The 27382-nt window shown below is 37.3% G+C and overlaps 1 protein-coding gene and 1 long non-coding RNA gene across 2 annotated transcripts in view; both read left to right on the forward strand.

The window, feature by feature from the left end:
* Window positions 1-27382, forward strand: part of NKAIN3 (sodium/potassium transporting ATPase interacting 3) — a 283429-nt gene that overhangs the window by 5947 nt on the left and 250100 nt on the right. The window contains exon 3 of the mRNA XM_029923289.1: window positions 5367-5447. Coding sequence (XP_029779149.1) covers window positions 5367-5447 — 81 coding nt within the window. The remainder of the gene's footprint in view (window positions 1-5366; window positions 5448-27382) is intronic.
* LOC115279144 lies at window positions 12358-27246 on the forward strand. Its single transcript, XR_003903237.1, has 4 exons — window positions 12358-12390; window positions 24902-24933; window positions 26856-26895; window positions 27232-27246. It is a non-coding gene; the product is annotated as an uncharacterized LOC115279144 (long non-coding RNA).

The following is a 27382-nucleotide window of genomic DNA, read 5'->3' on the forward strand; positions in this document are numbered from 1 at the left end:
TCTTTCACGATAGACAAAATGAAACAGAAAGCAGAAAGTATTGTTCTAGAATCAGCTGTTACCCTTGTCTGCTTACTCCGATACAAACTATTTCAAAATCTTACATAGAAATTCCAAAATGAGAGTCTGCCCTAGAATTGTTTAAGCCTTTATTATTTCATGGGCAGTCATTTAATCAAGCAGTTCTCAATTAATTAAATTGCAAAAGCATTAGTTAATTTAAATTTTTTGAATAAATACTAACTTTGGAAATTAAAATGGCTTTTAAAATTAGAAATAAGGCCAAGTTAATTTGCTAAATCCACAATTTTGTTATGGGACTTTTATGCAAATGCTCATGTGCAAAGAATAGAAACTTGCGTAATTTGATTTGTTAGAGGAAAGTTTCCCTGCTATGTCATGGTAAACCTCCTCCTTGAGCTACTATGCAGCCTGACAGTTAACAGTGTCAATTTACACTGTTGGTGGCAATGTAAACTGGTGCAGCCGCTCTGGAAAACAGTGTGGAGGTTCCTCAAAAAACTATCCATAGAACTCCCTTATGACCCAGCAATAGGACTGTCCAAGGGATACACAAGTGCTGATCCATAGGAGCCCATGTACCCCAAGAGAGGCACTTTCAACAATAGCCAAATCATGGAAAGAGCCTAAATATCCATCAACTGATGAATGGATCAAGAAGATGTGGTATATATATACATACAATGGAGTACTACATGGTAATGAGAAAGAATGAAATCTGGCCATTTGTAGCAAAGTAGATGGACCTAGAGGGAGTCATGCTAAGTGAAATAAGTCAGGCAGAGAAGGACAGATACCATATGTTGCCATTCATAAGTCTAACAGGAGAAACCTAACAGGAGACCAGGGGAATGGGAAAGGGGGGGGGGGAAGAGTTGGGGAGAGGGAGTGAGGCAAATCATGATAGACCTTTGAATGCTGAGAACAAACTGAGAGCTGAAGAGGGAGGGAGGAAGGGGAAGGGGGGTGATGGTCATGGAGGAGGGCACTTGTGGAGAAGAGCACTGGATGTTATATGGAAACCAACTTGGTAATAAACCATTAATTAAAACAAAAAGAGTGTCAATTTTCTGGGCTCCTCGGTGGCTCAGTCACTTAAGTATCTGACTCTTGATTTCAATTCAGGTCATGACCTCAAGGTTCTTGAGTTCAAGCCCTTCATCTAGCTCTGTGCTCCTAGTGTGGAGGAGTTCTCTCTCTTTCCTCTCTCTGCCCCTCCCTTGTGAGTTCTCTCTCTCTCTCTGTCTCTCAAAATAGATAAATAATTAATTAAACATTTTTTTTTAAAGTGTGTCAGTTTTCCATTTAGTTGTTCTTTTATTAAATCCCCTCCACCAATTATTGGCTGTGAAGGCTTGGGACATTTATTTGCTTTATTTGTACCATAGTTAACTTCATATATAAAAGCCTGACTCAGTTTAAGAATTATATTATGGAATGTATGTGACTTGCTTAACATAACCTAACACAGAGTAAGTGCTTAGTAAATGATTGAGCTGTTAAATGTATCTTTTTTTTTTTTTTTGGTTTCAGCCATTAAAATGAAGGGATAGCACATTACTGTCTTAAAGTTCTCCTGAAAATGAATACTAGACTCCAGAAAGTGTTAGAACAATGAGTGGGCAAGAAACCTACTTTTAAAAAAATTATAAGTCTAACATACTGTGCATAATACTGTATCTGATTGATACCCATGTGAATGAGTGAATAAATGGCCTTTCTGTTAATTGGAAAACAAGCTCAGGAAGTAAAAATAATTCATGTTATAGACTAATTGCTCAATAAGGAAGAAATAGACTCCTAGACTTCCAAAATTCATTTCAATTAAAAGAACACTGAAATCTCTTTGTGAAACCATGAAATATAAAGGACACTACTTAGGACAGATGGATATTTTCTCATCTTATAGTCTTCGTATATGTAAATTAAGATTTAAAATATATGTACTGAGGGGCACCTGGGTGGCTCAGTCGTTAAGCATCTGACTTTGACTCAGGTCATGATCTCAAGGTTCACGAGTTTGACCCTCGCATCGTGCTCCGTGCTGACAGCTCGAAGCCTGGAGCCTGCTTCAGATTCTGTGTCTCCCTCTCTCTCTCTGCCCTTCCCCTGCTCCCCTACTTGTTCTCTCTCTCTTTCTCCCTCCCTCTCTCCCCCTCTCTTTCACTCAAAAACAAACAAAACATTAAAAAAATTTTATGTATGTACTGAACATAAGCAAAGTACAACAAATAAATAGGTAGGTAGATAATTATACAGAGTAATTTTCTATATATTGAGAAGTGGTTGTCTATACTGCAAATACATATGTCTGGGTATATGAGCTTATGGGCATGATCCATGATAACCAAAAGGTATTTCTTAAAAATAGAGTCATCTCTTTTTTTATTCCTATTTCCATTAAATTGTAAAGAAAATAACCCATGTCAAAAAGAATACATATGTTGTCCTAATACTTCCTGCCTAGGTAAATGCCTATGGATGTGTTTGTTTTGCTAGAAGTGTCTTTCTCTTTGTCTCTGCGTATGGACTTGTGTCTCCAGTGCACTTGAGGTCTGTAGTTTTCATCGCACAACAATCCAAGGTTCAGTCATACAAATAATCTTTGTTCTCAACAAGCCAATACATTAGAAGAAGAAAGCTTATAATATTGCATTTAAAAGCCATGACCTTCATATCACACATAGCACACGAGTTGCAAACTACAGAAGAAATTGTTATTCAGAAACATTGCCAGTTGCTGAATTATATAAATCAAAGAAATTTTAGAAAACTGATAATTTGGTGAACTGGTCATTTGATAAGGTGGAAAATTTGATGAAGTGTTAACTCGCAAAGTATTCTATAGTCCTTTTCCTAAAAACCATTTGAAACGAAACCTATCATGTAATACCTAAGCATCCCAGCTTGGGAGTCAGACCGTTATTAGAGTTCCTCTCCCAATTATGACACTAAGTAGGTGATCAAAAGATTACTCTCTTCTTCGGTCTAGTGTGATGACTGAATAACTTGATCTATATAAAATGCTCCACACAGTACCAGGAACATAGAAAGCAGCAGAATATAACTCATACTATTGTTAGGAATTCAACAGCCAACACTTGGACCTACTCAGCCTGGTAATTTTATCTTTGAAAGTTCACAAATGGCATCAGTGGTACAACTTCTGAGAGATCCCGCATACACTTCACACGCTGAGTTTGCGCTGTGATTTTAAGTAGATCGGTTTTATCATGCATTTGTTATAACTATTGGTGGATTGATTGTCTTTTTTTTATTAGATAGTTTATTGCCAAATTAATTTCCATATAACACCCAGTGCTCTTCCCCACAAGTGCCCCCCTCCATGACCATCACCCCCCATTCACTTCCCCCCTCCATCTTCAGCCCTCAGTTTGCTCTCAGTATTCAGGAGTCTCTCATGATTTGCGTCCCTCCCTCTCCCTAGCTATCCCCCCCTTTCTAAAAGAATACATATGGGTTTAAGTTTGCCATTCTAATAATTAAGAATCACATGGTTTTGCAATTAATTTTGTTTATTTCCTTATGTTAGCCTTACTTTCTTTTATGTCCTTTCCTTACCCTTGTATCATTGCCTTTTTTCTTATGACTTAGTGGTTTGCACTGCTCTCTCGTGCTAGCTGACTCATAATTAGATTAACTTAGAATGAAAAATGTCAGATACCAGTGGCCATCTTAAATTAGCAGCAGCTTTAAATTTTGTTATAGATATTGTGACTTGAACAGTTTGCAAAAAAGATACACATTGAGAATGAAGTTTAGCTATTTTCAGTATTCATGGGCCTATTCTGTGGTTTATAAAAGTGTATTTCAGTGTGCTTGGTACATTTTTAAAACTGTCAAAATTCATTCATACCGGGAGACTTTACTAACAGAAGATATTGGCAGCATCAACAATATCTACAAATACCAAAAGCCTCACGTATATATTTTAAATTGTGTTAATATTTGAACGTAGTTGCCACCTTCTCTAAATTTTCAGTGATTTTGGACCCCCTTAACTCATAATTATAATTATATTATTCTTTTTTTTTAAAAGGCAAAAACTCCTCTCCAGAAAGAAAAAAATATGTATGCAGTAGGACATCAAATATAATGAGTGATAAAACTACACAACTACATGAGGTTATTTTGAAAGCCTTTTAAAAATCATAAATGACACATAAAATATAAATTAAAATTTGCAAATTATTACTAGCTTCTGATAAGATTTCTGATAGGAACGTATATATATTTTCTACAGTGTCTAAACTTCAGAATTTTGTTATTTGACACAACATAGATGAAGCTACTGAAGTGATTTCAGTATTTATTTTAATTTGACAACAGCATGGGATGCTTAAAATCCCTGATAGAAAGCAATCATTTCATTAGTATGTTGATTTAAGAAACTAACAATTTATAGACTTCTGTGGTAAAGTAAAATGAATGAGCAAACCCTTGTATTGTGTCCCCGCAGTGAATTCCGTCCTCAGTCATCCAAGCTCTTCTGTGTCACTCTACACCCACTGCATCCCAGTTCGTCATCAGTAACTGGGTGACTTCTCCCCCAAGGCCCTCTGCACCGATGAGCCTTGGTCTAAGGCTACCTTAATTCAGACTGACCAACACTCTCAAGGAAGGCATTTCTTAATACATAATACACTCATAAAACCAATTAATCAGGCAAGCATGTTTAGAGTTTGTTGGATGTGATTAGAATGTATTTTCCTATTATGAAAATCTGTTGCTTATTTGCTCATTCTTAATCCTATTTATTAATTTTTGTGTTTTTAAAAATATTTTATATGATCATATTTAATATATTTGTGTTAGAGGCATACACATTCTACCTTTATTAAAATAGTTCAACAGCAAAGTTTGTTAATTTTACTCCCTACATCCATTTTCAAACCTGATCTCGGTTCAGGGATATGGAAGTGCTGAGTTTTGCCTAACATTCCTAAAAATTTGACAGGTTAATATTATAACTAAAAGATAGATAGATAACCCACAGAAAATTTGCATAATTTTATTCCCTGGAAAAGATAATACTCAGAAAACAGAAATCAAGTCCGCTCTTGGGTTTAACTTGATCTGCAAGCCAGCAAAGCACTTTATAAATAAAGCTAGCTTTATTGGCATCTGCTGAAAGCTGTAGAAACTATTGGATTTTTAATTTCTAGATCTTATGGGACCTCATAAGGAGCACTCTTTTCTGAGCACGGCCTGCTTCTTCCCAGAAGACTTAGACTTATTGACATTTTTATTATTGATTTGTTTAGTATAAGTGCCTTTCATCTACATTTTTTCTTCTCTTTCTCCCCCTGCCCCCTTCTCTCTAGTACACAGTATGGAGTGCCCTCTGGGTCACCTGGAATGTGTTCATTATCTGCTTTTATTTGGAAGTAGGTGGGCTCTCTAAGGTAAGTTTATCATGCTTTTAAAATACACTTTATAAAGAGTAGACTAATAAATAATTATGACTATATATGTGTGTGTGTATATCAAACATATATATATCAAGAGAGAGAGAGAAAAGTCTAAGTAACATTACAAGTGGAGTACTAATAAAAAACCAGTTTGGATACTGCTCAGGCAAGAGTGATCTTAGAAGCGTATTATTTTAACGAAACTCCACAACCGTGGCTTCCTGGGTTAGTTTGTGAAGCTGTGGTGGAACTCAGCTTCTACTGTACCATCACGTCCGGTTTAAAAAGCCCTAATGTCACAGTGACAACAGCCCCAAATGTTAATTGCACAATGTTTTTGAACATTCTTGTATTTAAAGTGGAAAAGGGGATTGATGAAAATGTTGATGTAACAAATATGAATAGCCAGCTGCTATCTTTGCTTGAATATTGATTCTGAAAAAAAAAAAATTTGACAAAGGATAAAATCCTTTTATGTCAAATGGAGGATACATCTACTAACAACTAAGTACATCTTGAGATTCTGATTAAGTAGAAGAGAGCCGTTTTGATGCAAAATGATACCAGTGTTATTTCTGTCGACAACCAGTGTCGGTGGAGCACACAACGTTCACTGGGACTCATACAGAACCATCGTTTGATTGCCATCCAAATGCAACAGCATCTTGGCTGAAGTTTCTAGCTGTTTCTCAAACATATTTCTCATAAACCAGCACAGTTTTTACTTGTAGAAATCATAGTGAAGAAATGTAACAGGATAATTACCAAAAAAATGAGAAAGCTGTATTTTTTTTTTAGATTTCTCATTATCAACTCTATTAACGTGTTCTATTATATGATAGTTGGAACTCTTCTGAGTAACGTAACGGTCTTCTACTATCATTTGTGGTTTTAGATCTTAGAAAATTTGCTCCGACCAGCACAGACCCTTACAGTTGTTAGGCTCCACTGAAGATCCATATGGTAACAAAGATTTTTGGATTTAGCTCGGTAGCAAAAATCCCAGAACGATTTTCTCCGGAAACTCCAGGGCTGATTACTCTTTATTTTACACTATAATAACTGTATAATTAGAACTTGTCATCATTTTCTCACATTGACAAATGTATTTGGGAGCCAGAAATGACATTTCTAATACTGACTTTTATACAAATGCACAAGCATCTACCTTTAATATTTGTGCCATTTGTCATATTTTACCTCTAATTTTTAAGAAAGAAAAATGTATTTAAGTCAGTGCCCAGTTATCTTCTGTAGCTTGCAGATAATAATAAAGTAATTTTAAAATGCAAATTTTATGAATATAATAATTGTGAATAATAAATTAAGCATAGCATTTTCCAACCATGGCATTTTGTATCGTGTAATTTGAATGGTCTGTTTAAATCATAGTGGGCAGTGATTCTCTTCTGTTTTCTTCCATATAAACTGATTTGGGAGGAAAATAGACCAGAAGAAATGTGTCTTATGGAATTGGCATCATGATGTGCTGAAAGAAAACTGAACTTCAAATCCCAAGTCTTTCATTCAAATCTTGTCTTTAACACTTATTAACAGTGGGCCCTTAGGGAAATCGTTCAACCGCACTAAGTCTCTGTCACACATGAAAACTGGACCAGCTTTGCCAATAAATGGTAGTAATCAGCACTTGCTCAGTACTGAGCATTGTTTTAAGCTCATTTTTATGGTAACTCAGGTAAGCTTCAAAACGACGCTCTGAATTGATGAAAAGATAATAATATTAGCAGCTGTTGATTCCATACAAGTGTGTTTTCTCTCCTCTGCCCAAGGTTACTTTTGTGAGCTGCTTTTTGTGACTTCATTTCTAATATCGGTATGCCTGTCAGGACTTTTTCTTTCTCATTTCTTCGGGTGCAGGGTTAAAAACGATGCATGTTCTAGTCCCAGTCACTTATTTTATTACCCATTCAAATGCCATTAGGCGGTCAATCAAGTATCCTAGGTCGTTAGAAGGATAGATGACTCCAAAATGAGCATCCTAAAGATTTTCTGTTGTTCTCCTTCTATAAACGGCCACAAAACCTGGTAACATTTCCCTAGTTAGCCACAGTTCAACCTCAGTTTCAATCTATAGGACATCTATCCTGAAAAATAGAGCTGAGTAAGGACCCTTGACAAACGCAAGCACCTCTGCTATCCTTCCAGACTGGACTCCAGTTTTTATAAGAAATTCCATGTCCCTAATGTGTTGGTATATCCTTTCTAGAGCTCTCTATTTCTTGCTAGTTCATGGGGGCGTTTCTTGGCATTACCCACTTGGATAGGTTGAATGGGAGTCTTTTTTCACCTTGATTTCTCCCCCAAAGTATCCACTTTAAAATAAGGAGTCTTTTCACAAAACTGGATTCAGGTTAATTTCCACAATATCTCTATTCGATGTTATTTGAATGACGGGAACCACTTAGCCATTCTTGTTAACTATTAGTGCACACATCATTATGGGCGTCAACAGTCCTACCCTGGCCCGTTACGGTTCTTGATTCCAGCATCCAGACATGCCTTTCCTTTTTACTTCATCTGCCAGTCAGCTCTGCATCATAAGTTTGTCACTGACCTTGAGGGTCCTGATTCTCCTCAGGTCTTCCAGAACTTGAAGGAACTGGATGTGTTGTTTAGAAGGAATGCATACATATCTGGTGAGGTCAGGGCTGATTGTGGGTCTGCATTTACATAATCTCCTGGATTTTTGGTTTCCTTTTGAGGAAAACCAAAGCACTAATGGTACTGGATTATTGTAAGAATTAAATAAGATAATACATATAAAGGACTCGGGATCTGGTTATAGAATGAGGTTTCGGTACATAGTGGTTCTCATAATTGCCATCAACATCATCATCTTTATTGTTATTGAAGAAATTAACAGACATCAGGATTCTCATTCCAAAACCTTTGGGACATATTTATTATTATGCAAGAGCTGTGAAGGGGGAAAAACATAGGACTTAGTGACTTGTTTAAAAAATGTGTACCAGTCCCTTGTGATGGGACCTCCGATCTGCATATTAACTTCACAGCTGTAACACTATTAATTAAATCCTTTCCTTCAACATGTAAATGACTCTTTTGAAATACTTCTGCGGCTAGATTCTCCCGGTGTCCCTACTGTTCCCCCCAGGAGAACTTTATGCATCTGCATCTTCGGAAGTCTCTAAAGCTGTTTTTCTGCCACACTTTAAGATCACCCAGGGCACAATTAATAAGTCATTGCTGCTTCTTTGGAGGTTGCAAGATTTGAAATCATTTTTTCCTACCTAGGAGTACACTCAGAATATAAATATGAAAACTCAACTCATTTGCTACATTTAAAGAGACTAAAAAATAAGTTATGTTGAGAACTCAGGCTGTACTTTCTTTTTAATTCCAAAGGAAGTTACACTAATGCCTTATGCCAGATTTCGGATTGCTCTAAATTGTACAGACTTTCAGCTAACATTTCTTCTAATCGACTTTTCTCAAAAGATGTGTGGAACTTACACATAGCGATCCTAGCGAATTTTGAGTGTATCCATTTTTCATAGAACTCAGAATGTGTATGACTGTTTGTCAGCATAATTTAGACATAAAAATGAATAAAAACAAATTGTATGAAGATTTATCTTATTAATCACGTGCTTTGATCAAGGGCCTTTCAAAAACTTATGAACAGGGCATGGAGGAAAGAGAGAGAGACTAACCTTTACTGAGTTTTACCCTGTATAGACGCTTTATATGGCCTTCACATAGAAGGAAAACCTACCTTCATTTGTTTCTCTATATTGTGTTTTAACGACTGCACTTTTTCCATTGTGACCTGATTTATGGGTATTTTGATTCTTAAGGAAATTTAAACCATTTCCCCAAGTGGCAATAATAACACTCTTTTTATTCTTTTTTTTTTTTTTTTTTACTTAAATTGTCACCATTGGCTCATAAGGGTCGTCTTCTCTTGTGAGATTCTTCCACTGAATATTTCACCTGAGCAGCCAGGCAAGATCAATGAGACAATTCTTCTTTTCAAGGCTCATTCTTATCACCTAGACTGAATTGTTCTTCTGTACTTACTGGAAAAATTCTCTTTCTTGCCCAAGATTCATTTTCCTTCAAGGTTGAATTCTTCCACTAACTTTGCCTTTGGACAGGCACTTTCAAGTAGAAAACTTTAGAGTCAATTCAGAGTTCTGTACAGGAGCAATTGCTTAAGAAACGGAACTTCAGTTCCTGTGCCTGCTTACAATCTAGCCATTATTTTTTATAAACAGCCCAGATATTTTTATCTCAAAGAATTCTTTTTTTGATGACCGTTTCGAACTATATGATGGCAGTTTCAAACTAAATCAATGATGTATAGTATATTTCTTTTTTATTTAAGCAAATACAACTTACTGAATCTAGCAATGAATATTAAACTTACATTTATCTTTTTCTCTTCATGATCTCTTCCTATCTGGACATTTTCAAAGGGAATCTTGAAATGCAATGTTTACAGAAGGGTGAAGCTAGGGCACAAATATCTTTATTTGAGAATAATGTAGCAGCAAATGATACAATAGCATCCTAGAAACCCAGCAAAATTATGCCTACCTTTGGAACTACAAGAATGGTAGCCTGCTTAGTATATTGTGAAGTAAATTTCATCTATAACAATGAAACACTTTGGGAAAATGCATAAACTCTCTCAGCTCACTAGAATAACAAAATATTTCGGGATCTGAATTAATACGTTGTTATATATGTATCCTGCTACCCAGAAAGAATGTTTCTGTCTGTAATATTGACTAGGGGAAGATGGAAGTGGTGGTAGATATCCATCCAAGTATTAAGGATTAATAAAGGAAGAATCATTACAATCTACTTCCAGGCATTAAATTGATAAAAGACTCAAAGACTTGCAGATGTTTGTTTTTATGTGCGGTTCATCGCTTATGTCTAAACTCTTTTTTTTCCCAAAATAATATAATTATGTTCTTTTAAAAAAATAACAAAGCAGCATATAGTTATGCATTTCTTATTCCAAAAGACTTAAACTACACTTTTTCCTTTGACATTGATCTAAGTGAACACAACTTCTTAAAATAACATCTTCAATGTCCTTCTTTGTATGGGAGGATCATTGTTTTCCCCACTGCCTCCTTTTCCACATGAGAAAAATGATAACCAAGTTTAAACTTAGAATTACATTTTCCACAAATTTTATCAAATGCAAGTATTTTGAAAACAGTTGCTCTGAAAACATAATTTGCCACTATGTTATAGTCCAATGACATATACAAACTATAACAAACTACTAAATATATGTTGCAGGATGGGGTGGTACAAAAAGTTTTTAATCAAAAATTTGTGAGATAATCCTATGCCCTACTGTTGGGGCTCAACTAGGGTTTTTTTCCCCCGAAAAAATGAGATGGATATATTATTCTATCAACAGCAACTCTATTGCTGTATGATTAGAGTAACTATATTGAACAAGGCCCATGCAAATATAATTGAAAAACTACACAAAATTTGTCATCATTATATTATATAATTTTTTCTTCTTATAATGAAAATAAGCCTGAGATCAATTTTTGAAGAAGGGTAAACCTGGTACCTGTAGATCTAGTTTATTGTCTCAACTCATTGGAGTTTAATTACAAAGTAGTTGTATTTCTTTAGAATAAATGCTCTCTCAACTATTTTGTCTCAAACCCTATTTCCATTCCTTATTATATTCTGTACAGCTTCTATAACAGATTTGGTCATTAAAAATTAGTCTCAGTCTGATTCAGCTCTGTGTGCCCCTCACCTGAGCTTACCATACTTAACGCCTGCACATACCCTCACCCCAACTCTGTGACTCTGCCCCTCTGGGAGAGGGGACAGGAAGTAGTCAACTTCTTACATAGTCAGCCTCTAGCTGATGCTGGAGGCTGCCGAGATTGTGGCCCTCATGCTGACCTTCCTCTTTCCAGAGTTTGCTAGTGGCCTTTGCTGATGCAACAATCTTTAAATATGACTATTCTTTTTAAATTTGATTAAATGATATTTATTTTTAATAAATATATAATTATTCCTACTGATGTAATTTGTTAAGCAATTGCTTACATAAGTTAAGCTATTCGGAGTTAACCATGCCTGCTGAATTTCCATGCAACCATTATTTTCAAGAAAATTTTGGTGCTACAGCGAAACCACACTTTTATAGTTTATATTCAAATGCTTTGCTATGTTTTCAATGACTGTTTAAAGTAGCTACTGCAGAATTTTTGATGCAGTCAGTTGAACATAAGGTCGTTTTAGAACAATGTGTAGAATGAATAGAACATGAGTAAATGCTATTAAGATTTTGGATTTTCTTGCTGTGATGTTAATTAGTTTGTTTTGAAGACACGATCATTTTGTTATGAAATGTCAATTAAGAATACAATCTCGGTGATGAAGAATTTCAGGTGACATTTGCAGTGTTCACAAGATTAAAAAGAGAGCCTGATTAGTTGCATTTATTTTCTATTTAAAACCAGAATAGCAGCATATACCATAGTGTAGTTTTATAAAATAATAACACCACACAGCCAAATTAGAACCAGTGGACATGAGGCTGAAGGGCCCCGTACAAACAGAGGAGACTTCGAGAACAGTCACTCAACACTACTTTCAGATGAAGGCAATCACAAGTCATTTACATGCTTTGTGTCTAGCTTTCCTATGTAGCTTGGGGTATGCTTGAGAATGCAGGATGCACAGAATGATAAGAAAAGGAAGCCAGATATACAGAAGATGTGAAAAAATGATTGGCCAAGAGATTCGTGTCAAAGATGAGAAGTAGGAAGGGAGGCATATTCTGCTTAATACTATACTCTTTGGTGTGAAGGTCCTTACAAGTCATGTCTGCCCACGAAGGGCGCTCACTGGGACGTTGTCTGCAGCATGCACCTGCTCAGGAAAGAGTCAAGAGGCACGGGTAAGTTCAGCCCTCCGCGTCCTATCTGGAGACTGACGAGAGGAAAACAGAAAACATAGCCAGAGCAAAGACTGTCCAGACGATGAGGCAGAACTGACTTTGGGCACAGATCACAGACCAGAGGCTTGGGAAGTCAGGACAAGGGAACGAGAAACAAGCCTCCGAGTGTCTGGTGACAGGGAGGAGGCTGTGTTGTTTACACCCTTTGGAAGTTCTCAGCGTTAGTCACCCCTTGCCTGTTTCCTGACTCAAGAACAACAGAAGTGGAGCTCACTTGTGTGGCTCAGTCAGTTAAGTGTCTGGCTCTGGATTTTGGCTCAGGTCATGATCTCATGGCTTGTGAATTCGAGACCCGCATCAGGCTCCATGCTGATAGTGCAGAGCCTACTTGAAATTCTCTCTCTCTCCCTCTCTTTCTACCTATCCCCACCTTGCTCTTTCTCTCTGTCAAAGTAAACAAATAAAAACTTTAAAAATTAAAAAAAAATGGAAAGAATAACAGAAGTACAGCAGCAATGCAAGGTTCAGCTGTGTAACAGGAATCGTCAGTGCGCCTGTGTGCTGAATTAGGCACACTGAAGCCTCTAGCACTCTGGACAAACTGAAAAGTTTGGCTTTTGGGGGGAACTTTCAATTCACTACAAGAACCAGACAGAATATTTCACAGTTTTGCATTCAAATAAAAAATGAAGCTAAAACAACAATAACAACAAAGACATTAAACAAGTAATTCTACTTTATTCTCATAGAAACTGATTTGACTCAAGGTTTCTTATTTATGGTATCTGAATATCAGTAGCTCTTATTTTCCTCTAAGTGTAGAAACTTTAAAAACATACATTTCTAAGATGAAAATTAGATGGACAAAAATTGAATGAAATTTAGATAACTGAAAAGATAAAGGAATGATATTCATGAGCCACATTAATTTACAAATGGGAAATCAACTTCTATGAAAATCGTATCATTTTCCTAACTTTCTAGTTGTTCAGCTATATTCATCTAATTATACTCTTATTAAACAAATGGTGGCTAAAATTTCTGGCCTCCTTCCATTATTTATTCTTCCCTCTTCTGTTGAACAGCCAGAGAAAACCTTGCCTTCATTTGAGACAGAAGTGCTAACAAATGCGCATTTCTTTGCCTCAGTAAGAGAAGGTGTGGTCATATAAGTTCTGGCCACTGAGATATAAGAAGAATTATGAAGGACTTCTGGAAAGGCTGCTGAGAATCTAATAGAGTTTAGAAACAGACCCAGACTTAGTGGTTTTAAAAAGGCAAATCTAATACTTAATACAAATCTTACACTTTTTCTGTAGGTCAGAAATCCTACATGAGTCCCGATGGGCTAAAACCAAGATGGCAGATGGCCACTGTGTGAAACAGCATGAGGCTCCGCAAAAGACTAAAAATAGAACTGTATGATCCAGCAATTCCACATTTAGGAATCTATCTGAGTGAAATGAAATCACTGTCTCACAGACATATCTGCATCCCCATGTGGATTGCAGTATATAAGTAATAAAAGTAATATAAGTATTATATTTCATGTCAAGACATGAAAACAACCTATGCGTCCATTAACAGATGAATGGATAAAGAGAATATGATATATGTATGTATATATTTGATATGTGTACAAAGACACATATACACACACTGGAATATTGTTCAGCCACAAAAAAAGAAGGAAGTCTTGCCATTTGTGACAAGATGGATGGCCCTTGAGGGCATGATGCGAAGTGAAATAAGTCGGACAAAGAAAGACAAATATTATATGATCTCTCTTATATGTGGGATCTCAGAAAACCAAACTCATAGATACAGAGATCAGATTGGTGGTTGCCAGAGGTCCGGGGTGTGTGTGGGGAGGGGGATTGGATAAATGTGTGAAGACGGCCAATAATTACAAACTTCCAGTTATAAAATAAATAAGTTCTGGGTATGTTATGTACAATATGGTGGACAGTAGGGTTTCTCACAGTTGAAGTTGCTAAGAGAAAAGATCTTAAACATTCTCACCTCAAAAAAAAAAATTATAGCTATGTGAGGTGATGGATGCCAACTAAATTTATCATTGCAATCATTTTGCAATATACACACCTATCAAAGCATCATGTTATACCCTTTAAATGTATATATAGTGCTATGTGTCAATCATATCTCACTAAAATTAGAAAAAAATAAAATCAATACATCAGCAGGGCTGTGTTCCTTCTAGAATCTTTTCCATCACTTTTCCAGCATCTAGAGGCTGGTCACATCCCATTCTCCATCTTCAAAGCCAGCAATGGCAGCCCAAATCCTTATTCTGGCCCCTCACTGATTTTCAGCTTCCAGGAACAATCCCCCTCTTTCAAGGACTCATGTGATTGATTAGATGGAACCCACCTGAATAATACAGGCTAATCTCACATATCAAGGTTCTTCACATCAGTCACATCTGCAAAGCCTTTTTGCCATGGAAAAGTACCATATTCATAGGTTCTGAGGATAAGGCCATGGCCATCTTTGAGGGCCACTGTTCTGCTACCACAATGATGGTAGCCATCTTGGACCATGAGGTGACCCTGAGGATGTTAACCATGAAGGAGAAAAATAGAATTTAAAAAAGGAGCCTTGGAAACCTAATAACTGTGGAGTTTTCATACGAGCCCTGAGATGCTTGTGACTGGAATTCTTTGATATTAGAAAATGTGTTTTAGGGCTTGATATATACAGCTGAAAATAAAGTCTAACTAGTCACATATAATTCTATAACCAATTTTACTTAGGATTCACTTAGGTCAAAATACTGTGGGAGGCACTAGAGCTATATTCAGTTCTTGCCCTCAGAAAGTGTTCTGTATCAGAGGAGCAACAGATATTAAATGAGTAATAACAAGAAAATGTAATCAGTGTGATGTTAATGAAGGAAAAAGAACGGGGAAACATAGAGCAGGAAACTTAGCCTTCACCAGGATCGGGGAGGTTTCCTAAGGAAGGTGAGATAGAGATTGTAGACCGTAAAGAGCAGCATTACACGTACTAAGCTGACCTTCAGAAACACAGATGCTGCTATTGACCTACTGTAAGTGAGAAACATGCTTAGAGGTCCTCCTTTTAAAAAAAAAGGGCTCCTAAAATTAATTTGCATCGACCCACCCACCTCCATCCCACACACTTTTCCCAGACTCTCTTCTGGCCAGCAGACCTTGGCGAGAGAACTCCATGGAATTGCATGTATTAGAGCCACGGTCACTACCTTTGGGAAGTGGTCTTACAGGGACATGCTCTAAACAAGTGAGCTATCGAGTTACAGACCATGACTACCAGTGTCCTGGAAACGTCCAGGCAGACACAAGGGGGTCCTTTTGAGATGATCTGGGGTTAATTTCCCTGAACATAAACAGACAAACGTGGTCCTCTAATATAAGACTGCTGTACTGTACAACTGTGCTGTTTAGCTTAGAGCCAGTACTGATTCAAAAAGTATTTCAAGGAAGGATAAATATGCCTCCTGAAAAATCCCATGTATATTGCGGAAAGAAAAAAAATGGCGTTGAGTTAAGTTGTCCTTTCCAAGCAGGCATTCTATCCCTACTCTTAGTTTAGCAACAAAAATTCAGTTCGGTTGAGCTGTCTGGGGAGTTGATTTGACCCTGTTTCCAGAATAATAAACAATGGTTTGATGGCATCATTTCTAAATGATCCATCTGATGTTTTAGGCTATACATATAACTCATCATTTTATTTCTGCATTGTAATGATAGAATTAATAGAGAAAACACTTCCTTGGTATATTGGAAGTATAAAGGGCATTGAGGCTATTTTAAATGTTAGTTTGAGAAAATACTCTGTTCTGCTTCAGGACAGCATAGGAAGCAGAAACGGTGAATGTGTCTAGTGAGTTGTGCTCACCATTAACTGAGATACTGAGACACAGTGGTATTATTTCCTCTTTGCAATTAATTTTATGTGCTGGGAGTGTGAATTTCTCTTCTGTATGAAGGGCAGGCAGGCTACTGGTCCCTAATCAATGACAGAAGAGCCTAGACATTGGGTGATCTGATGAATAATTTAAGACTGATTTGTTAACCGTGCAGAAGTGAAGTTAGCCGTGCAGGGAGACACATTGTCAATTGCCAGCAATTTACTATGTTTTTGAAAACCACAGGCAGCAATTTACAGAAAAGATTAGGCCAGTTACTGTACACGTGTGACATTTTCCTGATTTAAGATGTCATCCTGAAAGCTGTAAACTGACAACTAGAGTTTGGAATGAGGTTATAAAGTTTAGTAAAGAACTGCCTGTATCTAAGAATCTGTACATTTCTGCTCAGGGAGACCCCTGAACACACACCTCCTGTGGGGATTAACCAGGTGTATGCAAATGAGCGCTGTCAGAGAGGATGATGCACCTTCTCTGGAAACCATTAAGCACCTTTGCATGGCTCAGTGCTCTAACTAGTCCAGGAGAAAGCATGGTGATGGGCTTTTATTTCTTGGAGAAGAAATCATTGTCCATATTTCCTTAGTTCTATACCATCTGGGAGGTATAATCACTTTCATACTGTACCAAGAGTCTGCCTTACAGTTCTTCATAAGAAACTGATTAAAAGAAAATCTCTTTTTTATTAGTGTAATTTCTTTCCCCCTCTTTTCCTTTTGGGGATTATGTCAGTAACAATAATTTCTTCATATTTGAATTTATAAAAAAGTGGAATGAAGGTAGTCTTAGCTTCTAGAGGAATCTGAAACTCTAAAGTATTCAGAAGGATGACTTCTGTAGGAAGAATATTCATGAAATAGTGTCTCATAGTTTAAACATGAGAAAGTACAACCTATGGTTGGTCATTTTTGGAGCTAAACCAAAAAATGGACTTGTGATATATTTGGAAATTTATTCTCAGTGTTTATATTAACTTATCAAATTCTACCAGGATTCCTAGCAAGCTCAAGCCTTGCAAATCAGAGTTGTAATTGGAATTCCTATTCTGGAATCACATATGTTAATAGTAACTTTTATTTTTAAGAGTTTAGCTTTCCATATAAGAGACAAGTCAAGACTTAGTATGTGTATCCTTTGTAGCTAGTAAAGTCAATCTGAAAACTAAGACAAACACCTTTTTTTTTCTTTCTACTTTGTCTGTCTGTCCATCTGACTCCTTTACAAACTGATGGTAGCTCTTATGTTTTGCCTTAAAAAATTTTTCCCAAAAGGAGTAAAAGAGATGACCATGTGATAAGCTATTTTTTTCTTTTCCATGTCACATAGCAAAGGCAAAATACAAAATGCTAGAAAGTTACCATAAAAGCCAGAAAATTGAACTGTTTAGTAGACAGAGATTCATATTAGACTACAACTCTGGCTTTACCCAGAGGTTTTGTTTTTAATATTTAAAAAATCAATAAAATGAAAGTCCACATGAATGGATTACTTTTAGAACATTACGTGGAAGACTGAAAGCTCTAAAGTGGCTCAGCAAATTTATTGTTTTGCTATCTAAGGCAGTAGAAAAGCACTTTAGGCAAGCGAGTGTTCCTTTTCCTGATCGCTTTAGAAGCATAGATTTAGAACAGTCATCAACAATCAGATTCAAATTTTCCAAAATAATCTCTTTTATGTAAGGCAAGCATCTAGAATTAAGTCATGTAAACTTGGAATCTGATTTCCTTAAACTTACTATAAAAGTAAAAGAATGTGTTCATAAATATTACAGAAAGTTTTCAATGACTTATAATCTTAGCTTTGAGTTGGTCCAACCAATTAAATCATATAGTTTTATTGTTCGTTCTTTGGCTGTAGTATTTTTAATGGAGTAAAAAGAATATGCTGCAGAAGGGGAAATATTGGCTTATATAGAGTTAGGTGTATTGTAGACAACAAAATCAGAATTTTATCTGTTTGACTAAAAGTTAGGGTAGAGTCTACTAATGGTGGGAGCCTAACAGATTACCTTGAAGGCAGAAGGCTTTCGCCTTTGCTCAAACCATCAAGAAGTGAATTTCTGAGCTCTGAATTGTGATAAGCTTACTTGCCAAGGCCCCTTGCTAATTGGATCAGGCTATAGGACCTTGGCTTGCCCTCTTTCTTTACCTTTAGAAACTCTTCACTTTACTTTTCACTAAATCAGTGAAAGCCTCATGTACTTTATTATGAGTACCAGAGAGGTGGTTTATTATTTGTTTACATTTATATTGTATTTTCCTTCAAGTAGCTCTAGGGGCTTTACAAAACATGACAACAGGCATCAAAACACTTTGTCAGGTATGTAAGGCAAGAAATAATGCTGGTATAAATGTGCCAAAGGCATAGTGCTCACTGGAAACTTTTCATTTTCTACATATTTTTTAGAGATAATCTCTCAGAGATTCTCTTTAAAATAAGGTCCAACTTTCTTTAACACTTTCTTTTCTCAGCTTTAGAATCTAACACTTTTGTTCAACAAATTTATTGAACATCTGTTTTGTACCAGATATTATTGTAGTTGTTGAGAGTGTATCTGGAAGATGAAAGGAACTTGCTCTTATATAGTTTATATGTAATATATCAGTAAACAAATACATGATATAATATCATGTTGTGCTAAGTGCTATCAAAGGAAAAAAGGGTGGGTGGGGGGTAGAATAAGAAGATAGAGAGTAAATTGATGGGAATGGATGGTGTTAAAAGATCCAAGTGATGGGAGAAGCCATATAAACACATCAGGGAGTGCCAGGTCCCTAAGACGGAAGTACGCTCAGCATGCACAAGAAATAGCAGGACGCTGCGTGCCACCGGCATGCCATGAGCAAGGTGAGGAGGTCAAGCCATGTGTCTAGAGAGCTAGGCAGTGGCAAGATCCTGTGGGAATCCTGTCCGCCATGACAACGATTTGGATTTGGTCTAAACGTAATGGGAACCCGATGGGAGGTTGAGCATAGTACTATCACAGAGAAAAATTGGTGCAACTGCTGTGCAGAGCACAAGAGTGGAAGCAAGACCAAGAGAGAGATGATTATTGTCAGAAATAAAGGTGGGTTGGGCTAGGGTGACAACAGTGGCAAGGGGAGAGTAATCAGATTTGAAATGCATCTGTAAAGCACAACGCACAGAATTTGCTAAGGGGTCAGAGGTGGAGTGTGAGAGGCCTGTAAATTCTATCTCCACTACATGTGATGTCTGGGAGACGTAGTTTTCTCCCTGTAAGATAGCAACAGTGCCGTCAGAGTGGCGCTGAGGACTCCTAGAATACAGAGCTCACTTTCCAAGCCTTACCACTCTCTGCCCCCTCCCCCGCCTCAGTAGGCCCTTTTCTTTCTTTCTTTCCAATCTCTCCAACTTCACACTCCTTCTTTTTGTTCCCCTTTTGTTTCTTGCTCCTTCTTTGTTTCGTTGCCCTTGCCCTCCAAATGTCTCATTTAATGATGCTAATATTTTGCCAGTTGGTCTATCTTTGAACATGTTAAGGGTTCTATTCAAATGAGAAGCCTTCAACCTAACTCTGTTTTTAGACTCTAATCAAAAGCTTTGACTTAACAGTTAATATACTCCTCATGCATACATCTGAAGCGTCAGTATTTCAGTATTTGCTTTCTCTGTCATCAAAGACAACCTTTAATATTAAGAACAACAACAAAAAAAAAAAACCACTTGAAACTGAGAGTCAATTAGAAAATTTCTTTCTACCAAGTTATGCATGTTTCCCATGAAGTTCTAATTTCAATGAGAATCAGTTATATTTAAATCCATATTTATTTTCTGGTCCTTCAGGAAATTCTAATTGTGTGATTTTTTTTTTTCCTGACACCAATCAGTTCTCTAGTTCCTCACACCAACTGTATGTCCAACCATTCAGTTCCGTTGTAGCACTACCCACATTCAGCACAGACTCCACAGGTTAAGGGCTCAGTCCCACAAGTTTGCCTCACTTCACAGGCTGGCTGCAAATGGGATCCCCAGGCTATTCACACTTCCCCACACACAGCAACAAACTTAGAAGTTCCCACAGTCCCTCCTAGAATTCAGGAAAGCACTTTACTTATAATTTTTGGTTCATTGTAAAGGATACCGCTCAGAAACAGCCAGATGGGAGAGAGGAATAGGGTAAGGTATGGGGGTGAGGATTGGGCTGTGGGGGCTGCCATGCCCTCTCCAGGTGTGCCACACTTCTCACCTACATGTGTTGAGGTGCTCACTAACCCAGAAGCTCCCTGAGCCAATTGTTCAAGAGTTCTTAAGAAAACTTCATGAGGTAGCTGTCATCAATTCAATCATTGCCCATTGGTAATTGAACTCAATTTTCAGAGGGAGCGGGGCTGAGAGTTCCAAACCCCTAACCGTATGGTTGGTTCCTCTGACAGTCAGCTCCCATCCTAAAGCCACCTACAGCCTCCACCCCCTAAGAGGCACCTCAGTAACATAACGTCATATAGGATTAAAAAAGGATCCTAAAAAAGATGCCGCTATCATTCAGAAAATCCCAGGGGTTCTAGAAGCTCTGTGCTAGGAAAGGACCAACATCAAATATATACTTTTTAAATACCACATTAATCATGGTGTCTTTAATTACTATCCCACTGAGAAAAGAATTTTTGAAAAAAATAAAATGAAAAATTTAAAAATAAAAAAAAGAATTTTTGGAAGGACACTGAGTTTAGGTGCTGGGTTCAAATAGAGTGAGAAAGACACAGTCTCTGAGTGCAAAGGGTTTGAACCAAGTAAGCACAGAGTGGTGAGGAGCCAGATGGTCTGCTGCATACCGAGCAGGTTCATAGAGATGGCACTTTATGCCCTGACATCCATCTCTCAAAGAAAGTGGCCTTTTCCCTGACATAGATAAGAAAATGGAAGGATTGTAGGCAGTAAATAATTTACCCCTGGTCAGACAACTGGTATCTGGAAAATGTACCTTTTAATCCTGGGCTGCTGTCTCTGAGACTAAGATCATATCCATTATTGACAATTGCCTTCATTATGTAAGAGAAACACAACATGGAAGGGAAAAAATAGAGCAAAGATCCTACTCAACTCATACTTTCCTTTCCTCTCCACCACTAAGGAGTGTTTTGTCTTCTCTAAGCAGCCTGAAAGCCAGAGACCAGGGAGATTTATGACTCAACAAAATGCCATTCCAACAGTTGACACCAGGGCCACCTAACATAAAATGATAAGAAGACTTAACATAGTAATCTTGTAAATTCAGTCATCAAAGACTGTAAATCAACATTTGTGTTTTCAGATTTCAGAAAGGCTTTGACTCTATGTTTCTGAGACTATATTTTCAGAGCCCTGCAACTAGGATCTGAAACATTAGCTGCCCCACTTTGCTGTCTTCCTTGGTTATCCTCCATATAACATCTACATAGAACTTTGCAATTCACACAGCAGCTCAACCCATGTGGCACCATTAGTCCTGCCCCGTGACCCCTATCCCACTGGGCAGATGAGGAAATCCTACCTCTGAGAAGTTAAAACCTCTAGTGAACACACACAAAATGAGGGCTAGAGGGAGTGTCCAACTTAGAATATCGGACACCACTTCATGGATGTTTTCAGGGATATGATTCAGGTTTGGGGTTGAGCCATCTGATTGACTTACCAGGATCTGGGAGCTGCTTTGGCAATCAACCCAGCCATAAGCCAGGAGAGGAGGGGTATTTAATGCTGACTCAGTTCAAAGCGACTGTCCCATCCATCCATGTAGCTGTGTCTAAAAGCAGGTGTGATCTTCTGATTACCTCCCTTGCTGTGGACAATTAACTGTGGTAGCTTTTCTTTCTTTTTCCCATTTATTTACTTAATTATCAGTTTTTCCCTTCATTAAAAAATGGCTAAGAAATAAAACAGATATCCTTACACCTTTTTCTACAGTGTTGCTTTTGAGTTAATAAGCATTCTGATATGGGTGCATCTGGGTGGCTCAGTTGGTTAAGTATCCCATCCTTGATTTTGGCTCAGGTCATGATCTCATGGTTCCAGAGTTCAAGCCCCAGATGGGGTGCATTGGGCTCACTGCTGTTAGTGCAGAGTCTGTTTTGGATTCCCTATCCCTCTCTCTCTCTCTGCCCCTCCTTCACTTGCACTCTCTCTCAAAAATAAATAAACACTTAAAATGTAACCAGTGATGTCATGTGAAGATGATGCTGTGGTGGACAGATGTTTCAGACTCACTCTTACCTCTTCGTTACAGTGCAGTCCTATGATGCAAGTGTTTACCTACCTTGGCTGAATTCAACTTGCCCATTCCTATTCTGGGTCACTTACATTATCAAGGGAATGGAAGCATTCAAGCCTGAAACAGCCAATGACTGTCAGAAAGACCTACGGAAGGAAGGAACATGGCAGTGGTTTTAAGGGTCTTCCTTACTATTGGCAAGCTAGTAAAATGCTTGTTAAGATGTGCAAAAGAATACAATCAACAACGTTCATGAGGACAAAAAAAAAGTGAATTAATTGAAGGCTAGCTCTAAAAAGAAGAGTTCCAGGGATGTGTTATACACAAATGTGTATTAGCAAGGTCCTTTCTAGACAGTTAAGGGATGCCAGAAATGGTATGCAATACATTATACTTGATTTTCACCTTATTTGCTGACTACAGACCCAGATCTCCTCAAAACAGGCAACAGCATTTGGTTGTAAGTATCAATTTTAGAACCTGATAGCCACCATTTATGCTACATCTAATGTGAGAAAAAAAAATAGTGAAGAGAGAACACCAATTTTCTCCTAGCAGTAAAAATAAAGTTTTATTCATTTCCCTCTACCTCCAAACTCCTACCATTTTCTTTAGGATCAGATCCTTTTCTTGGCAAAAGAAGATGTTAATGATCTTATTAACATATTAAACAATGGCATAGGAAAGGCTGACATTTCCCAAAGCTTTTGGTCAATGATTAAAGTAATGAAAGTTGCCAGTTATTCAGGTCAAGCCTATAAAGGCCTTAAATTCTCTCACTGCCTGAAAGGTCAGGTAAATTAAAGGGAAATGTAGGGGTGGCCTTGAACAGCCTGCATGTGGTGATCCTGAGTGCTCTTAAAAGTGGCTGAAACCAAGAAGCCACGCATTAATTCCAGCCAGCTTCCTGGTATTGATTAAGAAGTAATGGCAAGTGCTCATTTGTGGGCAAATTAAGAGATAAGTCCTTTACGGAAGGTCATTTACATGTCTTCTTTTTAATTAATATTACTGACTTGAAGATTTGCAGTTAAATTAGCCCATTAATTATAAAAGTCATCCGTTTGGAGGGTAGGGAAGGATAATTTATTTAATATCAGATCCAGGTTTTCAATAACTTACCATTTCTTCTGATGCCCTACTAGAAAAGGTCTGAAGTTTTGAAACAGGAGTTGGATGGGTGGTCACGGTCTAAGTTGTTTGGTTTTGTTGTTGCTGATTATAAACATAATATATAAATGTTTTTAAGAAACTGAAAAATATGTTGAAGAAGAAAACCTATCTTCTGTTCTTCTCCCATAACTCATAGTATTTTGTGTTCCCATTTGTTGAGCTCAGCATATATATACATAGATTGTGTGCATGTATGTGCATGCATCTATATAGTATATATGTGGCTCAGCATGTAGACAGATACACACACTCCCTAAATTTGTCAATATTTAAAATATAGCTTCATATTTTGCTTTTCTACTTGCTATAATAAGAGCATTTCCCTATGTAATATTCTTTGAAAACCTTTTTATTTTGAGATGATTGTAGATTCACACGTGGTTGTAAGAAATAATGCCAAGAGAATCCATATACCCTTTGCCCAGGTGTCACAGTGGTAGCCTCACGCAAAACTGTGTAGTGGAATGTCGCAACCAGAATGTTCACATTGATATGCTCAAGGTATAAATTATTTCCATCGCAACAGGATCCCTTGTGTTACCTTTCTATAGATACATACCTGCCTCAGTCCTTAACCTCTGGACACTACTAATCTGTTCCATATTTCTCTAATTTTGTCATTTCAAGAATGTTATATAAATGGAATCATACAGTGTGTAGCCTTTAGGAATCCCTAATTGTCTCGATATTCATCAGTTATTGCACGTTATCAATAGTTCGTTCCTGAGTATTTATTCCATGATATGGATATAACCGTGTTTGTTTAACCAGCCACCCACTGAAGAATATCTGGGCTTCATCCAACTCTAGGCTATTATGAATGAACATTTGTACACAGATTGTGTGCGGATATAAGTTTTCATTTCTCTGAGATAAATGCCCAAGTATGTAATTGCTGGATCATTTGGTATTTGCAGGCTCAGTTTCATGGAAAACTGCCTAACCTAGAAGAGACTATACCGTACAATGTATGAATGCTCTACTTTCTCTGCATCCTCTCCAGCATTTGGTGTCACTGTTACTTATTTTAGCCATTCTGATAAATGAACAGTGATATCTCATTATGGTTTTAAGGTTGATGACATTGAATATCTTTCCATATGATTATTTGCCATTGCTGAGATATCTCTTTGTGTTTTTTGCCCATTTTCTAATTGGATGTTGTTTTTTACTGTTTGATATCTCTTTTTATATTCTAGATATGAGTCCTTTGTCAATGTGTGGTTTTCAGGTATTTCCTCCCCCTCCATAGCTTGTCTTTCCTTCCCCTTAGCAGACTCTGTAGCAGAGCAAACATTCATAATTTTGATGAAAGCCAATTTATCAACTTTTCTTTTTATGCATAATGTTTTTGGTGTCAAGTTTAAGAACCTAGACCTAGATCCTGAAATTTTTATTTTTTAAATCAGTTTTAAGTTTTATATTTAAGTCTTCAGTCCATTTTGGGTTGATTGATTTAGCTGTAATTTTACTTCTTATAAAAAGATTAAATTAATATGTTCACAGTGAGAGAAGTTGTTTTTGTTTTTGTTTTACTGTTAAAGCAAGAAATTCATGGGTGATGCGAGGCTAGGAGAAAAGAGACATAGTTAGATATTAACTGAGGATAAACTGTAGTCCACTGGAACCAGCTTGAGATGAGGGATCTCAAACTGACTCTCCTTCCTGGCAGTCTGCTTTTTCTAGTTCTCCAAAGGTCTTACCCAGAATGACATTCATCCCTTCGCTCCCCATCCCTCATTTCTACTGCTTTGAGGTCTTTGATCCACTAAATCCTCTTGTCAGCCTCTTCATTCATTACACTTGTTATTCTCTTTCTGGTTCTAAAAAGTATCAACGTAGTGCTAATATCCGCAAGTGCGTTCAACTGTTACCAAACAACCTGAAAGCAGTAAACTTTTCCCTAGAAATGAAAGTTCTGTATATAACCACTGTGGCATTTTCTTTCTTAATTAAATGTATAATAGTCTTGACTAAAACAGTATACATGTGTTTGTTTATAATCTATCTAGATCTAATGTAGATGTCTAGATTAGAAGGCAGATAATCTCTAAAAAATGCCATTTAGGGGCACCTGGGTGGCTCAGTCAGTTACGTGTCCGACTTTGGCTCAGGTCATGATCTCATGGTTCATGGGTTCAAGCCCTGCATCGGGCTCTGTGCTGACAGCTAGCTCAGAGCCTGGAGCCTGTTTCAGATTCTGTGTCTCCCTCTCTCTCTGACCCTCCCCTGTTCATGCTCTCTCTCTCTCTCAAAAATAAAATCATTTAAAAAAATTTTTAAAAAGTAAATTAAAATGCCATTTAGATGAGCAAGCTTTGAGACAGAATCAAAAGGCTCAAAAGAGGGCAGAAAGATGTCAGACGGAGCACATCCTGGAGAAGAGAAATGGGGGAAAATCACAGTTCTGGCTTCATGGAATTTAAAAAAAACCTTTTTTTTTCCTGTCTCTCCTTATTGACCTCATAATGGTAATGATCATTTTGGGGCCAATGCAAATGTCTCAGAGTCAATATTTATTTTTTAATGAACATATACAACAGAATGATGGACTGGAGGGCATGTGTCTTTGGCTGTAAGCTCTTCAAGGAGCCTAAAGACTCCAGGGTGGGGGCGGGGGGACAAAAAACATGTCTCTCCGGAGACACAGAGATAGAAAGGAGAGAAATCTATTACCCAAGGCCATTAACTTTAGGGAACGGAAAATCCCCATATTTCTGTTTGGGTGATAGCAATGGAATATTGGTTGAAATCACCAACAATGAGGGAAACTTCTGGACAGAAGCCAGACCATAAAGTGCCCCTTTTGTCACAGCAGGTGATTTCAGATGTTCTTGTTCTCCTGTGAGATCAGTGAGGCCAGAAAAAAATTTCTTGCCACTTTACATTTATATGAATGATCAGCGTATACCAAGTGACAAGGTACTTATCTGAGGAACAATAGTCATAATAAAAATGTAATGGAGTAGGAATGGTGGATGGTGAGGTTTTCCGGTAACATAATGAATAGATTTCTAGGCAACATAATATGGGTGCAAATGGGGTATTATGATTAAAAAATTCACGCATTTGTACATTGTTTAAGGATCTAGAAATATTAATCGATATAGCCATTTATAAAGATTATTACCTGTCTAACTTTTATATTTGCAGGATTTCTCCTACCTTCATTACTTTCTGCACAAAATGTCCAGTAAGGAATATATTTGCGTTAAAATAATGTTGTGTTAAAATTACTGAGATATAACATTGCTTTGATGTGATATTTCAGAACATAATTTTTTCACTCCAAGTTAATGCTTCATCATCCATCCATCCATCCATCCATCCATCCATCCATCCATCCCTCCTTACCTATGACATGCTGGACACTGTGCTGGGGGTGGAAAGCTGGGATCAAAGTCTGATAGGGGTAGATAATTCTAGTAAAAGCTTCAGTTAGTTAAGTCCCTTCTGGTTCTCCATAAGCGCCATCTCACTTAATCCTCACTTGTCCCAAGAGGTAAACATTATTCTTTGCATTTAACAGATCAAGAAACTAGAGTTTTCCCAAAGTCATACAGCTCATACATGCTGAAACCTGGACCCCCACTCAGATTTTTGTGACTCAAAAGCCAAGTAAGCACTGTGCCACCTGAGTTACGTAAATCCAATGATTGTATTTTGGCTCCGCTTGAGTC

This window comes from Suricata suricatta, chromosome 15 (genome assembly GCF_006229205.1).
Source record: "Suricata suricatta isolate VVHF042 chromosome 15, meerkat_22Aug2017_6uvM2_HiC, whole genome shotgun sequence".
In the NCBI taxonomy this organism is placed as follows: Eukaryota; Metazoa; Chordata; class Mammalia; order Carnivora; family Herpestidae; genus Suricata; species Suricata suricatta.